The sequence below is a fragment of the Dasypus novemcinctus genome, chromosome 6, assembly GCF_030445035.2.
Source record: "Dasypus novemcinctus isolate mDasNov1 chromosome 6, mDasNov1.1.hap2, whole genome shotgun sequence".
Taxonomy (NCBI): domain Eukaryota; kingdom Metazoa; phylum Chordata; class Mammalia; order Cingulata; family Dasypodidae; genus Dasypus; species Dasypus novemcinctus.
Genome location: NC_080678.1, coordinates 49,405,600 through 49,421,440, shown reverse-complemented (window position 1 = coordinate 49,421,440; position 15,841 = coordinate 49,405,600). Strand labels below are relative to the sequence as shown.

At 36.5% G+C, this 15,841-nt stretch overlaps 1 protein-coding gene across 2 annotated transcripts in view; it reads right to left on the bottom strand.

Moving 5' to 3' along the window:
* Window positions 1-15,841, bottom strand: part of EXOC6 (exocyst complex component 6) — a 209,937-nt gene that overhangs the window by 27,920 nt on the left and 166,176 nt on the right. For both annotated transcript variants that reach the window (XM_058298780.1, XM_058298781.1), the window contains exon 20: window positions 9,112-9,185. In XM_058298780.1, the coding sequence (XP_058154763.1) occupies window positions 9,112-9,185 (74 nt within the window). The remainder of the gene's footprint in view (window positions 1-9,111; window positions 9,186-15,841) is intronic.

Below are 15,841 nucleotides of genomic sequence, written 5' to 3'. Positions count from 1 at the left end.
AGGTCTTCACAATAAATGGCATTAGGTCCATTGGATAACCATATGGAACAATATGAATCTTGAACCTTATAAGCTACACCATGCATAAAAATCAATTCCAGATGGATTGTAAACTTAAATGTGAAAGGTAAAACTTAATAAAACTTTTTTTAAAAAGTAGGAAAATATCTTTATGATCTTGGGAGTAAGCAAAAATTCCCTAAACAGGACATTTAAAGCACTAGCCATAAAGGGAAAAAAAAAAGATAAACTGAACTTCAATAAAATTAAGACTTTCTGTTCATCAAAAAACACCAACCACTAGGAGAGAAAATTCAAGCCACAGAGCAGAAGAAACCTGCAGTACATATATCTGACAAAGGACTCATATCCAGAATATAAAAAGAACTTCTCTACATCAGTAAGAAATAGACAACCAAACTGAAAAAATTTAAAAAGCAAAAACCTAAGTAGATAATTTATAAAAGAGGATATTCAAATGGCTAAAAAAAATATGAAAAGAAGTTATAAGTTATCAAGGAAATGGTAACTAAAGGCACAGCATAAAGCTACTGCACATCCACAAGAATGCCCTGACTGGAAAAGACAGACAATATCAAGTACAGCAAGGATGCGGAGCAATTAGAACTCTTTGAAGTGGTGGGTTGAAGTATAAACTAATAATACTGCTTTGGATAAATGCTTTGCAGTATCTATGAAAAACTGCACATAAACATGTCCTCTGACTCAACAATTCTACTCCTAGGTAAATGTCAACAGAAATGGTGCATATGTCCACTGGAAAACATGCAAAAAGTATGTTCATGTCAGCAGTATTTATAATAGCATGAAAAAAAAAAAAGACTCAACTCATATGTCCATCCGTGGTAGAATGTATATTGTACATCAATGTTCATGGCAGCATTAAGCACAATAGCCAAAAGGTGGAAACACCAAAGTGTTCAGAAGAATTGATGAAATGTAGTATATACATATAGTAGAATACTATTCAGCCATAAAAAGATATGAGGTTCTGATGCATGCAACAACATGGATGAAACTTGAAAACATACTGAGTGAAATAAGTTAGACATAAAAGGACAAATATTTTATAATTCCACTTATATGAAATATCTATAATAGGTAAATTCATAGTCAAAAGGATAGGGGAAAATGGGGAGTTATTACTTAATGGGTACAGAGTTTCAGTTTGGGGTGATGAGTAAGTTTTGGTAATAGATTGTGGTGATGTAGCAAATACTGTGAATGTAATTAATACAACTGAATTGTACACTGTAACAACATGAATAAATTTTGCAAACATACTATTGGGCTGAAGAAGGCAGAATCAAAAAGTTATACTGTATGATTTCATTTATATGAAGTTCAAAATTAGGCAACACTTATCTATAGTGTTATCCTTTGAGGAGAAAGAGGGTAATGAGAAAAGAGGCCCAGTTGCAGGGCAGGTCTCTTTTGAAGTATTAATTATATTCTTTCTTGATCTGAATATTATAGAGATGTATTCACTTTGTGAAAAAACAACAACAGAGCTAAGTCAACTAAATTTACCAGATATTCTTCACATCATAAGTTAGAGTTCCTATATCTTTTTAAAATAAAATTTTAAAAAACCTTAAATAGGACACCTAGTATTTTCCTTGCTATATTTAACTTGGTTGACTTTGGCCCATCACTCAAGCCTATTGAGACTACTTCGATTATGTCTTCTATCATCTTAGGCAACTCTCTTAGCTTTGTGTAATCTATACATATAATTCAAATTTCCTCTATCTTAATCCAAGACCCCAAACTGTCAAAGACAGAGGTCTAGAGAGTGTTGCCAGAGTCTTACTCAAGGCAGCATTTCCCAAAGTACATTCCATGTAACATACCCCAAAATGAATGAGGGAGTTGGGAAATATATATTCCGTGATGAGTTGGGAAATATTGGGTTATTGCAGAATTTCTCTGCCTTTAAAGTTCTTATGCATATGGTAACTCCTTAAGAGGAGACTAGAGTATAAAGTGTTTTTCAAATTCATACGGCCTTGGTAACCTTCCTTTAGATCATTTTGAGAAAGCAATGTTCTTGGAAAGATAGTTTGGAAAACATTTAGAGTAATAATGACATGTTAACCAACATTCTTTGGACAAGAGATTGTTTTATTAGCTACAAATCCACCTAACTACTTATCATCCAACCTACCTAAATTTCTTCATATTTCTGTAAGAATAGCAAGCTACTGTCAAATACGACTAATATTTTAAGTCTAAGTAACTTCTCACAAAGTGAAGTAAAATCAACAAAATAGGATTTAATGATTGATCATCAATCTACTGTAAGTTATGAAAGTGAGATATATTATTTTTAAATTTCCAATCAAAATGGCTACATTTGAAAAGTTCTGGTGATTAATAATAATGTCTAGTTACCCAGAAAATTCAGTTATATAGGACATCTTATTTTTCAGTGATATTTAATGAAATATTTACACATATTAAGTTATAAAAGTTATCAATGAATATTGCATATTACATAGATAATCTTATAGCTTTTAAATACTAAGGTTTTAATATATGGTCGACAGTATTTCACATATTCATCTGATATCCACTTGAAAGTTTATATTTAACAAAATAGGTGGTCTTTGTAAAAGAAAAGTAAAAATATAAAAGTAAAAGAAAAGTATATCAAAGTCCATCATTTAGTGACTTCAGAACTAGGGGTAGGGAGAAGGATAAGCTTTACTTGTAAAAAATAAATAAATTTTACACACACAAATCATGATCAAACAGCACAATTAAAATTGATTGTGGCAACATAGTTACATAATGCAATAGCAGTTCTTGCTAATCCTCCACATTGTCTATGGGGCAGCAGGCTTTCAGATGTTGTTGCGATAACTGGCTTCCATTAGCCAGCATGTGATTGGCAGGACGATAAAGTCTTTTCACTCAAGAGGTCAGCTATTTCCTTTTTTTAAAAAGAGGGCAATCCTGATGATCCATCTTTTAGCTAGTCTCTCATTGAGTCCCAATTTTCTTGCCTTGAGCTTTGATATGGTTCTAACTTTCCTCTTGTATCAGCTCATACTTGTCATCAACTCTTCTATTCAGAACAGCAAATATCAGGAGTTTGACCTCAGGGCAAAGTCCGGGTGGGCAGGTAAAATGTGACCAGTGGACTTACTTCCTAATCTTTCATACCCAGCAATTCATGAAGCAGTATCAAATTCAAACTAAAAACCAGAAGCATGACCCCTTATAAGTACTATGAAAAGGGCTCTTTTGCCTTTCTAAGTATACTTGAAAAGAACTGTCAGCTACACTATTAAGACAGAAATGGATCATGGACTAGAAATAAAGAAGGAAAAGTGCAGAAACCCAACTGAAATATAAATAAAGGTGTTAGCACCCCCTCTAGATTTGATGACATACTACTTCGTATAAATTAAAAGAATATACTATGAAATATCTTTGTGAAGTCAGGAACATACAAACACTATTGCAACTTTAAGGCATACTTATTTAAACAATCACTGGCTGACATCTGATACAAAAAACTTGTACCACCTCATGTGAGACTCCTTAATTTTCAAGACTAATTTCAATTCTTGGCCAATTTAACCATTTAACTGATTGTAAATTAATTTAAAAACCATAAACAGTTGAGAAATAACTATTCCTAATAATTTATTAAATCTATGCATTTGGAATCATAAAATTCAAGTTATGCATAGTGGTCAAGTAGCTAAAGACAAGAATTAGTTATATCATCTCATTTTAGAATACAAAAGTACAAAGGTAAGGTATATTTAAAATTTTTTAACTTTTTAATTTGAAATAACTCAAACATGCAAAAATAATACAAAACCCATAAAGAGAATTCCAACATATGCCCATTCTGGTCCTCAGATCTACTGATTTTTAACATTACGCCATATTTTTTTTTTCTTTCATAATTGAGATTTTATTGTTATTTTGAAGATCAGCACAGATGTTATGAACAATTTGTATACAATTCTTAATGTATGTACAAAAAACCTAAAAAAGCGATGTAGTTGTTTTTCTAAATTTATTCCAGTGATTTTCCAGCTTAAAATTTGGAGGCAAGTTTTCCTTAAGAGGATATCAAGTACCAATATCTTTAAATGTTGATAAACTGTTATATCTTTTAAGTCCCACGAATTCACAATCTTTTCTAATCTTTTATAGCACATAACAAAGTTATTAGAAAAATTGGACGATCAGGGAGTGGTTTTAAGAAATGTTGTCTACTAAAAAACATGGGAATAGAATAATTTAAAATGTACAGTACATAGTAAATGCATGACTGTGATTCCAAATCACCATTTAGTATGTGTTGTGTTAAAGGGTATAAAAACTGCCAGCCCCAGTGGAATGCCAAGTTGATACCCAAGATAGTCAAAGCCTCCCATGATTCAATATCCCACTATTTTCTGGTTGTAACAAAAAATAAACAAACAGCAAATGATTTCTTTCCCTCTTAAAAAAAAATATTTACATTTTAAAAAATGGAATGAGGTGGCATTCCAATCTCCTTCTTAAAAATGTTTTTTCTAGATCTACTAAAAAACTTGCATTTACAAAATAGCTGATAAAAATATTCCTCTGGATTATACCAGAAGGGAGAAACAGGGACCACTGATAATCTTGGTACGTGTTATTAACCAGACTTGGCTTCTTTCTCTCCTGCTTCATCAAAGGTTGGAGTCTCCTCACTTTCAGTCTCTCCAGTTTTTGCAGGTAAATCTTCTTTAGTTTCTTGGTTAGCCACTTAAGCTTGTTTTCCCTTTGCTCCCCTATTTCCTTTTGGTTGCACTTATTTGTCTGCAGGTTTATCCTTTCCCACTGCCTTTTTTGGCTTCACTTCCACCTTCACAGATGTGGGTTTAGCAGATAGCCTTGCCAACCTACTCTTGGGCTCCTCCTTCCTTGCCACTTCCAACAAGCTGATCTTTCTCTTGGGCTCTTTGGCGGTGCTGCAGTATGCGCCGAAAGCCTTCTTGAAGCCGGGCTGCTGGCCGCCACTGCTCCTCCCACTGCCCGAGCCGCTGGGAGCCATATTTGTTGTATTATTCCATCCGTCCAACCATCCGTCCAGCCATCTGTCCATCCATCCATCCATCCCATCAATTTTCTAAACATTTGAGAGTATGTTGTATACATTATGTTCCTTGAACACTTAATTCTTCCTTGTACATTTCCTAAGACCAAGGATATGCACTTACTTAACCACCTTAAGCACAGTTATTGCATTCAAGAAATTTAACATTGATATAAAGCTTATAGTTTATATTTCAATTTTTTCATACATCCCAATAATGTCCTTTTGGGTCTTTTCTCCTCCATTATTAGATCCAGTCCAGGATCATATACTGCATTTAATTGTCATTGTCTCTTCAGTAGTTTTTTTTAAATTGTGAAAACATATATACAACATAAACTTTCCATCTCAACTACTCCTAAGCATAACATTCAGTGGGATTAATAACATTCACAATGTTGAGCTACCTTTACAACCATCCATTATCAGAACTTTCCCAACACTCCAAACAGAAATTCTACACACATTTTGTATTAACTCCCATTTCCCTTCCCCGTGCCCCCCACCCCAACTCTAGTAACCTGTAATCTACATTGTGTCTCTATGAATTGCATATTCTAGCTATTTCATATACGTGGAATAACACAATATCTGTCCTCTGTGTCTGATTTATTTCACTCAATGTGATGCCTTCAAAGTTCATACATGTTGTTACATGCATCAGAACTTCATTCCTTTTTAAGGTTGAGTAATATTCCATTGCATGTGTATAAGCATGATTCAATTTTCACATTAACAATGAGAAATATTAATGACTTGTATGCCCTTTTTAAAACAAGAAAAATTAATATGTAATAAATTAGCTCATCAAAATTTTCTTTCCACAGTCACTTCCACTCAAAATTTACTACCATATTTTAAAATTGTTTTGCATTTAGTTTTGTCTATGTGCAATTTTTATTCTTGGAATTCTTTATGAAATAAAGAATTTCATAATCCTACATGTTTCATAATAGATTTTTTATTCACTTAAAAGTCTCTTAAAGAAATTACATTTTTGAAGAAAAGCCAACCAAGACTTAATGCCATCTAAATGAATATCTTGGAGAATAAATTCAACCAAAAAAACCTCAAGCTGTTTATTAATATTAAAAAAATTATGCCTTAGTGATAATTCCCTAGTGAATGATATATGTTTAAAAAGAAGGCTTTTTTGCTGTCAAATGATGACTGTGTTTAAATGAAAAAAGTACATGGGATTAGTTTTGGTCTACATTAGACCAACCACCTAGCTGAACAAATCAAGGCACAGAATCTTTACCAACAGTTTCATAAGCTATGTGGTCCTATTCACAATCCTACAATGAGATTACAGACTAGTTAATATCATACAAGCTAGTTAACATTATACAAATTTATACAAAACTGAGAAAACATAATACATTTCAATTTTTTTTGTGAACAAATTTTTCCTATATAGTGGGAGTGATCACCAAATAATCTGCTCTTCAAGCTGTTTTTGGATTGGAAAACATATTCATGTCCTTAAGAGCTACAGGGAAACTTACCCCAGCAAGTAAATGGGAAATGGATATACAACTGAACCTATTTCCAACTGGCTAAAGGACCCAGTTTTCTATATTAGATAATCGTGTTCAAGGAATGAGATTGCAACATAGAGATCCATTTCATCTACCTTCAACAGAAAGAATCTCTTCTGGTATACTGGAAATCTAGAGTCCATCTCCTTCCTTTTCTACTATTTTCCTCAGTTCAGCAAAGGTAATCGTCTATAGCTACAAGTCATCCCTAATATACTATACTATCTTAGCATTGATTACAGACAGAAATAAATATGAATATTTTATACATTCAGTGTTTTACAGACTTAATTGAGAGACAGGAATCACTTTTTCAGTTTCCTTCTAAATCTGACATGATGATGAGCTATTTCCGTCCTTACCACTCACTGTCTCATCAGGCTTCCTAACCAGTTTGTGGGATTTTGCTACTCTATAGGATTTTCTTTTTTTTTTTTTTTTTTTCTTTTTTAATTTTTTTATTTTTTATTGACTTTGTAATAATATTACATTAAAAATATATATGTGAGGTCCCATTCAACCCCACCCCCCCACCCCCCCTCTCCCCCCCCCCAACAACACTCGTTCCCATCATCATGACACATATAGGATTTTCTTTTTTAAAGATTTATTTATTTTCCCCCTCTCCTCCCCCCGCCCTGATGTTTTGCTGCCTGTGTCTATTCACGGTGTGATCTTCTGTATCTATTTCCCTTTTTGTCTATTCTTCTCAATTTTTCTCCTCTAGGATTCACCAGGATTTGATCCTGGGGTCCTCTGATGTGGAGAGAGCTTCCCTGTAAATTGCGCCACCTCAGTTCCTGGTTTCTGCTGTGCTTCACCTTGACTCTCCCTGTTGTCTCTCTTTTATTGCATCATCGTTTTGATGTGTGACTCACTTGCATCGGCACCAGCTCAGGGTGCAGGCACTCGGCTTGCCACGTGGGCACTGGCTCACCACACGGGCACTCATGCAGGCACTCAGCTCACTGCGCAGGCACTAGCTCACCACGCGGGCACTCATGCAAGTACTGGGCTCACCACACAGGCACTTGGCTCACTGTGCAGGCACTGGCTCACCGCGCAGGCACTTATGTGGGCACTTGGCTTGCCACACTGGCACCCACATGAGCACTCGGCTCACCATGAGGGCACTTGCGTGGGCGCTCTGCTCTTTGCAGGGGCACTTGGCTCACTGTGTGGGCACTTAGCTCATCGCATGGGCACTCGGCTCGCCATGCAGGCACTGGCTCACCTCCCAGGCACGCTTTCTCTTCTTTTTCACCAGGTTGCCCCAGGAATCAAACCTGGGTCCTTCCATATGGTAGACAGAGGCCTTATCACTTTAGCCACATCCGCTTCCCCTCTATAGGATTTTTAAGCTCCGTAAAAATGAAGCTATTTTTTACATTACCTTTGTGCCTATTTCAACCACGCTCTTCCTCTTCCAATAACAAATAAAGAGGTAGTCAATAAATACTGATTTGAATTAAAGGAAAAACAGCTCCATTCTCAAGTCTTTACTGATATCAGAGCTCCTTAACTGAAAAAAACTAGTCCTGCTGCCAACATCACTGTGTTAAGGTCTGCTCACCCCAATGGTGGAGCCTCATCTCCAGTCATCTCCATCCCACGCCGGGGATGGCACCATTAATGGACTGGTATCACAGAGGCTTTGATTTAACTCCATCTTTGTATGGTTCTTCTTGCCAAGGGCAATAATTTTTCCTGTTGTCAATTCTAGGGCTCCTAAGCCTTTTACTTGGACCTTGCCCTCCTCCACGTTCGTGTGCCTCCCCCAGCTTTTATAAAGCTCCTTAATCCTAGGATTAAGAAAGAAAAAGAAAAAGGGGGAGGGGGAAAGAGGAAGAAAGGATAAGAATAATACCGGGCGGATGGAAAACAGTGCAAGGAAGAAAATAAAGAAAATGACAACAGAGATAAGATGTCAAAGAAGTAGTAAAATAAATAGGAAAGATTTTAAAAATTATCACATTTGTTACTAGACTTAAGAGTTAAATGACTGGCAAAGAATTACAAAACATGCAACCTTTTTAAAAGTAGTTTTCTCCTTCTTTCTGGTGGCATACAGAAAATTTACAAAAATAGCATTCTCTACCACTCACAAAATTTAAGCAAGAGCTCCTAATTTTTAATAAATTACATTTAACTTGGATTCTGATACTGTTAATTCTACAAATTTTCACAAAGGACCAGAAAATCATTAAGAAATAATTGAAACTTTAAGTGTTATTAAACCAAAGTACTGAATTATTATTTAGTCAAGTGTTTACTAGCAGGTAATGACTAAATTAAATATTCACGGATGAGAATGCTTCATGTAGATGAGACAGTGACTGGATATAAGGTCAGAGAGGAATGCCAAATACACATAGTTATCAAGGAAACGATCATTCCTGTAGCTTAAGAAGAAGGAACAAAAAGCAAAAGGTAGATGGCAATAAATACATTATATCTTACTTGTCTGAGGTCAATGAATGCTAGCTGCAGAGTGTCCCCCTGGAATCCTGGCACAGGCTCAGAACTGGCAAACACTATTAAAAATAATAATAGTAAATATCAAGATTGCAAAATATGCAAGGATTTAACAGTTAAATTGATTTCTACTCATTACAAGTGTATTTATAATATTTAATGTAACCACATCCAATGAACTGTTTATAGACATTAATTTCCAAAATGTTCTCCACACCCATTACTACAAATATTCTAATAATTTTAAACTAATCTTCTATTTAATCACTGTAATCCTTAATTACAATAACTTTAGAAGGGTTATCCTACTTAAAGTTCAAAAGTAGTAATATATTTCAATCAAGTAAAGTTTTCTGAGTCTCTTTAGCCTCAGGTGAATGATTATAGAAGCATTTTGAAACTATAACAATTCCATGGCTGTCAACATATTTCTAACATCTGCTTTGTTATAGCAAATGCTCTATAAAAATCCCACCTATAGCTAACAGCAATAAAAGGCAGACACCAAGGTTCTAAGGAGCAAAATCAGGATGACTCAGGTATGCCTGCTCATGTCTCTTAATACTATTTTTTTTCCATAAAAAAATCCTGACTTGTCTTTAAAAACTAAAAGCTATCTTAGGACAAGATAAAAGAGAAATATTTCAAAAGTTTTTTTCAGCAGTATTTTTGTGCTTTAAAATGTTAATACTAGTAACATAGTTAACATAGTAAAGTTGAAGACAACATTAATTATTTGAAGACTTCTGGCTCCTAAAAAAATCTTATCATTTTACATGCAAACTTCTTTGATAACAATAATAATACCTGTAATCATTCTCCCTCCCCATTACTATTCTAATTTTCTCAGAAAACGTTATCGATTTTCTATTTGTGAATTCATCTGAACAAATACTTTGAAAGCCATTTAAATTTTCAGCTTTTGTAATTCTTGGGATAACAAAAATAACTCTCAACATCAGCATATTCCATGTGAAATAAAGTTTAGAAAGGCTCAAAATAAACAGTTAAAGACAATAAATATATGAAAGCCTAGCATGGCTTAATTTATCTGGCATCTCTGGGGAATGAGGAGTTCTAAATAAGCTTATGTTATTGCTGTTATTTCTAAGGTAACGGTAATTTTTGCTTTAAGCATCAGGACTTTTAAAAAAATTTTAAAGCGGTTTTTGATGGAATTCTAAAATGTATCATATACTTCCTTTGCCTTTTTAAAAAAGAGTGTATTCAATATTATTTAAACTTTTCTTAATTCTCTGGGTCACCATTAAGAACCCTTTTTATTCTATACAATATAGTAAAATTCCCAGGGGCTGCTATAGTATTGAGCTGTTTTCTTTTAAATAGCTCAGAATGCTATGTTGTTTGAGTTCTTGTATCTAGCTTTTGCAATTTTTCTGCCTTCTTTTGCAGTTTTAACAAATTCTTACTCTCTTTTCTCATACATCTCTCCGATTAATGTTATTCTTTAATCTTCAGAAGCTGGTAATCAGTTAATCAATTAATAAAATTGTGCCTAAGAACAATTAGAACGTTAGCAAGGGCCTCTCCCACAAGAAGTACATGGGTTTTATAAATGCCTTTGAATATACCTTTTGAGTATGAGTAAACTTTTGGTTAATCAGAGGTGTCCAATTCCCCCCCCTTACTTTCTGGTTCTCTGCTTATTAAGTAGTCACGATCATTAGGTAGGTGACAAGTCACCTCTTGTAGGCACCCTATTTTTGGAAAACCAAGATTTAGTGAGCAAATCTATCTGCACTTTTCATCATTTAGTGTGACTTCCTCACATCACTATCTTTTCATATAGTTCCCATATGGTGCCACTTCCCACCCCCTACCATGTCCCAGATAAAGCATAATGGAAAAAATGATAAGCAACATGGTATATAGTCTGCTAAAAGGAAGGGTGTTTTCTAATTTTAAAAATATTTCTCTTACGATGACCCAGCATTTTGTGTTTCTTTGGCCACAGTCCAGGCTAATGTCTCCAAGTAACAGTCTACCATGAATTTCCTCATTCCCCTATCAGGTTTGTAAATGTTAGCTCAGCTTCTATCATTAGCATGTATACAAATGCACAGACACATAAATAAAGATGGTCTATGATGTAGTTACACTTATTCCACATATTAGGCATAAGTATCAGCTTGTTTTCAATTATACTTGCAATTATTAACTTTTTTACACTGAAAATAATCTATCATTTTTCTTCCCATTCAGTTTCTGTTTGAAGGTTGACTATAGTTTAAGTCCCATCACCTTGGCATTAAACCAAAGAGCTTAGTGTCAAAATTATAATAGTACCATACATTTATATAGCACTTTATACTTTACAAAGCACTTTCTCATATACCATCTGCTTTGATCATAACAATAACTTACTTCAGTAAACAGAGCTAACAGATGATAGATCATAATATCTTGCAACTAGAAGAGACATCCCACACCACAGCTTTTAAAATACCTCCAACAGTTCCCTAAGGGCTCAGTTTAAGTCACTGAACCCTTCACTTTACAGGTAGAAATTGAAGAGTGAAGTAACTGGCCCAGAATCACATAGTTCAGATCTACTGGCAATCAATCTCATTGATCCAGAATTTGATTATTTAGCCTCTCACCTTTTAGCCTGTATCTCACCAGAATATAACATAGATATCAAACTCACTAGTTTATTGCTCTCAGAGTTTTCATCCCAAGAGCTTTTTTAGGGATAGGAGACAATTTAGCAATCTGATAATCATCTGGCACAGAGGACATTTGTAATTATATGCTATTCAATTTTTAAAAAAAAATTTTTAAAGATTTATTTTTATGTATTTCTCTCCCCTTACCCACTGCCTCCCACCCCCCACCCCAGTTGTCTGTTCTGTGTGTCCATTTGCTGCATGTTCTTCTTTCTGTATGCTGTCAGCAGCATGGGAATCTGTGTTGCTTTTTGTTGTATCATCTTGTTGTGTCAGCTCTCCGTGTGTGCAGCGCCATTCCTGGGCAGGCTGCACTTTCTTTCGCGCTGGGCGGCTCTCCTTACAGGTGCACTCCTTGCGCGTGTGGCTCCCCTATGCGGGGGACACCCGTGTGTGTGGGACACCCATGTGGCACAGCACTCCTTGCGCACATCAGCACTGCGCATGGGCCAGCTCCACATGGGTCAAGGAGGCCCGGGGTTTGAACTGCGGACCTCCCATGTGGTAGGCGGACGCCCTATCCATAGGGCCAAGTCCGCTTCCCCGATATGCTACTCATATGTTTTCCTTTACTTCCTTAAAACTCGAATTCAGTCAATCCTGTTGTTTCTATCTTTAAAAATGTTCCTTGAAATTTGAATCTATCCCTACCTTAGTTCAAGCTATCATTTCTTGCTAGGATTACTAAAATACATTCCAACCCAGTATCTCTGCTTCTTGTGTCCTTATCTCTGCATTCACTTCTCCCAGCATGATTTATGTAAAATGTAAATGTGATTTGTCCCACTTCCCAACTTAATATCCTTCAGTGGTTCCCCACCACCTTCATAATAAAGCAAGACACATTAAGCCTCTCTGTCTAGCTTCTTAATTCTTCCCCAGGGGCACCTTAAACTCTTTCCATATTAAACTACCTGTGCTTTCACAGTGCCTTTGATCCTTCTGCCTGGAGCATCCTTATTCTTCTTTTCCATTTGGGTAACTCCTACTTATCCTTTACTTCAATTCATCATCTTCTGTGGGAAGACTTCTATTACCCCTCCAGACAGTTGGGTCCCTCTCTGTGCTCTCACTGCCTTCCTCTGCATAACTGCAGCACTCATTTTGCTGTTTTAGAACTGTTCACCTGTCTGGGTCTTCTCACCAGACCATGAACTCTCCTAGCGCAGGAACTATACTTTCAATCCTACATCCCCATCACCTAGCAGAATGCCTGACCCCTACTGAGTATTTATTATTATTAATTTATCTCCCTCCCCTCCCCCCCCAGTTGTCTGCTGTGTCAACTCGTTGTGTATTCTTCTGTGACTGCTTCTATCCTTATCAGCGGCATCAGCAATCTGCGTTTCTTTTTGTTGCATCATCTTGTTGTGTCAGCTCTCCGTGCGTGCAGGGCCATTCCTGGGCAGGCTGCACTTTCTTTTGTGCTGGGCGTCTCTCTTTACAGGGGGCACTCCTCACGCATGGGGCTCCCCTATGCGGGGGGGCCCCACCCGAGTGGCAGGGCACTCCTTGCGCGCATTAGCACTGCACGTGGGCCAGCTCCACAGGGGTCAGGGAGGCCTGGGGTTTGAACCTTGGACCTCCCATGTGATAGGCAGATGCCCTATCCATTGGGCCAAGTCTGCTTCCTCCTATTGAATATTCAACTTAAGTTTGTAGTATGAATGAAGGGTAAGTAACCAAATGAATTCTTAAGGGAATGCCATCTGGTCCTGTTGTACCAGGTTTATAGCAAACATTCAATAAATGTGTTGAATGAGTGAATAAATAGTAATACAAATAATTCAATTCTGCTAATATTATCTAATGGTCCCAATAATTCTTAAGGCAGATATCAACCTTTGACATTTTTAAAGAATTGGTGTCTAAGTTTTAGAATCCCTTGAAGTATCTTCTTCAAATTCCCCTTTGCTCATCCAGATTCTTATGCAAGCTAGTCTAAATATTTGTTTTTTCTTTCAATGACTCTATTTTGACCATTTTTTAAAAGATATATTCTTTCTCTCCCCTTCCTCACCCCCCACCCCCAGTTGTCTGCTGTGTCTATTTGCTGTGTGTTCTTCTGTGTCCCCTTATATTCTTGTCAGTGGCACCAGGAATCTGTGACTCATTGTTGTGTCATCTTGCTGCATCAGCTCTCCATGTGTGTGGCACCACTCCTGGGCCGCCTGCACTTTTTTCGTGCTGGGTGGCTCTCCTTATGGGGCGCACTCCTTGCACATGGGGGACACCCCTGAGTGGAATGGCACTCCTTGTGTGCATCAGCACTGTGCGTGGGACAGCTCATCACATGGGTCAGGAGGCCCTGAGTTTAAACCCTGGACCTCCCATGTGGTAGGCGGATGCTCTGTTGAGCCAAATCTGCTTCCCCCATTTCCTTTTTAAAAACAAAATATTCATTTCTCATTTCCTGTTAGAACACTGAACTTAATAGGAAGAAATGGTCCAAGTTTTAAAAATACTCTAAATGACTACAGAGGGAGGCTTTTATTGAGAAGGTTTACTATATCGATATAGTAAAACTTTGCTATATCAGTCTCCCTAGGAATAAGATCAGTCTGAATCAATTTAGATGGAACAGAAAACAAAAAATAACACACGCTCTATAAACTGTGATTACAGTAATAAAAAGTATCTTCCAAATTGGCAATCTATTAGGTTTTGAGAGGATAAAGAACATCTACAGGTAAAAACACAAGTTACTTGTATATATAATATTTCAGCCTTCATGGCCTAAACCCCGATGTTCAGGGTTTGGTATGGGGAATGAAGACTGCTAAAAAGTCAGGCTGTAATTATCTTAGCATGAAAATACAAAACCTACCCTGAAATCAAATGCAGAAGGAATAAGTCCTTAAACAAACTTGACCTAGGCAGACAGGTAGGGAATGCGGATTATATGGAAAGCATCTAAACCAGGAAGGCAGAATTGTCAAGGGTGGGAGAAGGGTAAGAAAGATTGTCCATAGAGTCATAAGAGCAAGGAGACCAAAAGCTTGATAAAAGACTGAATGGAAGGGTGAGGAGCCTAAGCTAAAGTGTCAGAACCTTATTTATGGATGATAAGGCAGGTAATGTAAAATGGATTAAGTTTGGAACTAAAGAAATGATACCAATTGTCTGCATTTGAGACAAGTTCTATAATTCCATTCCTTGCTAGATCTAAAGATTTAAAGAATTGAAATTTTGGCTAGGTAAAGCATCCAGTGTGGACCAGTTGTGCCATTACAAAGGATGATTAAGACGATTAAGAGCACCATCTGGTGGTTTTTTTGGTGGTGGCAAGAACTATTAATACTTCACAACTGGAAATCAGGGGTCTTAGAGTTAGAATTCTTGGCTCTTCAGTTCTAAATTCTGTCACATGCAGTTGGCAGCAGAGAGATGCAAGCCTCTGCCTCCTTATAGTCATCAGCCCACTTTTATATAGAGTACTATTTAGTCCTCTTCCTTTCTTGAAATTGAATACTGGCAAGGTACCATCATTTAGGTACCATTAAAACCAGCAACAAATTCAGGTATCCAACCAATCCAACCAGTATAACAGCATCCATTTATTTTTCAAAAATATACTAAAACCTTCTCTTCATGCCATCCACATGATTTTTTCTTAACCCTTTTATTTTGGTACATGGGTCTTTTTCAAAGCTAGAATTAAAGGCCCTAAGGTCATAGGTCATAGCCACAAAAAGACATATAAAGAAGGAAGCAGGTGTAGCTCACTGGCTTGAGTGCCTGCCTCCCATATAAGAGGCCCCAGGTTCAATCCCTGGTACCTCCTAAAAAACAAGCAAAACCAATGAAAAGGATTCATTTTTTTTTTTTAAGGTTGGTGAAACATATATCCAAAATGAAGAAAAATCAAGGACTTCACATCTAGCCTTATTCACTCAAAACTTACTATGGAAATAGGTGCCATATTCTTTTTTTTTTTTTTAAGATTTATTTTTTATTTATTTCTCTCCCCTTCCCCACCCCTCCACCCCCAGTTGACTGCTCTGTGTGTCCACTTGCTGTGCGCTCTA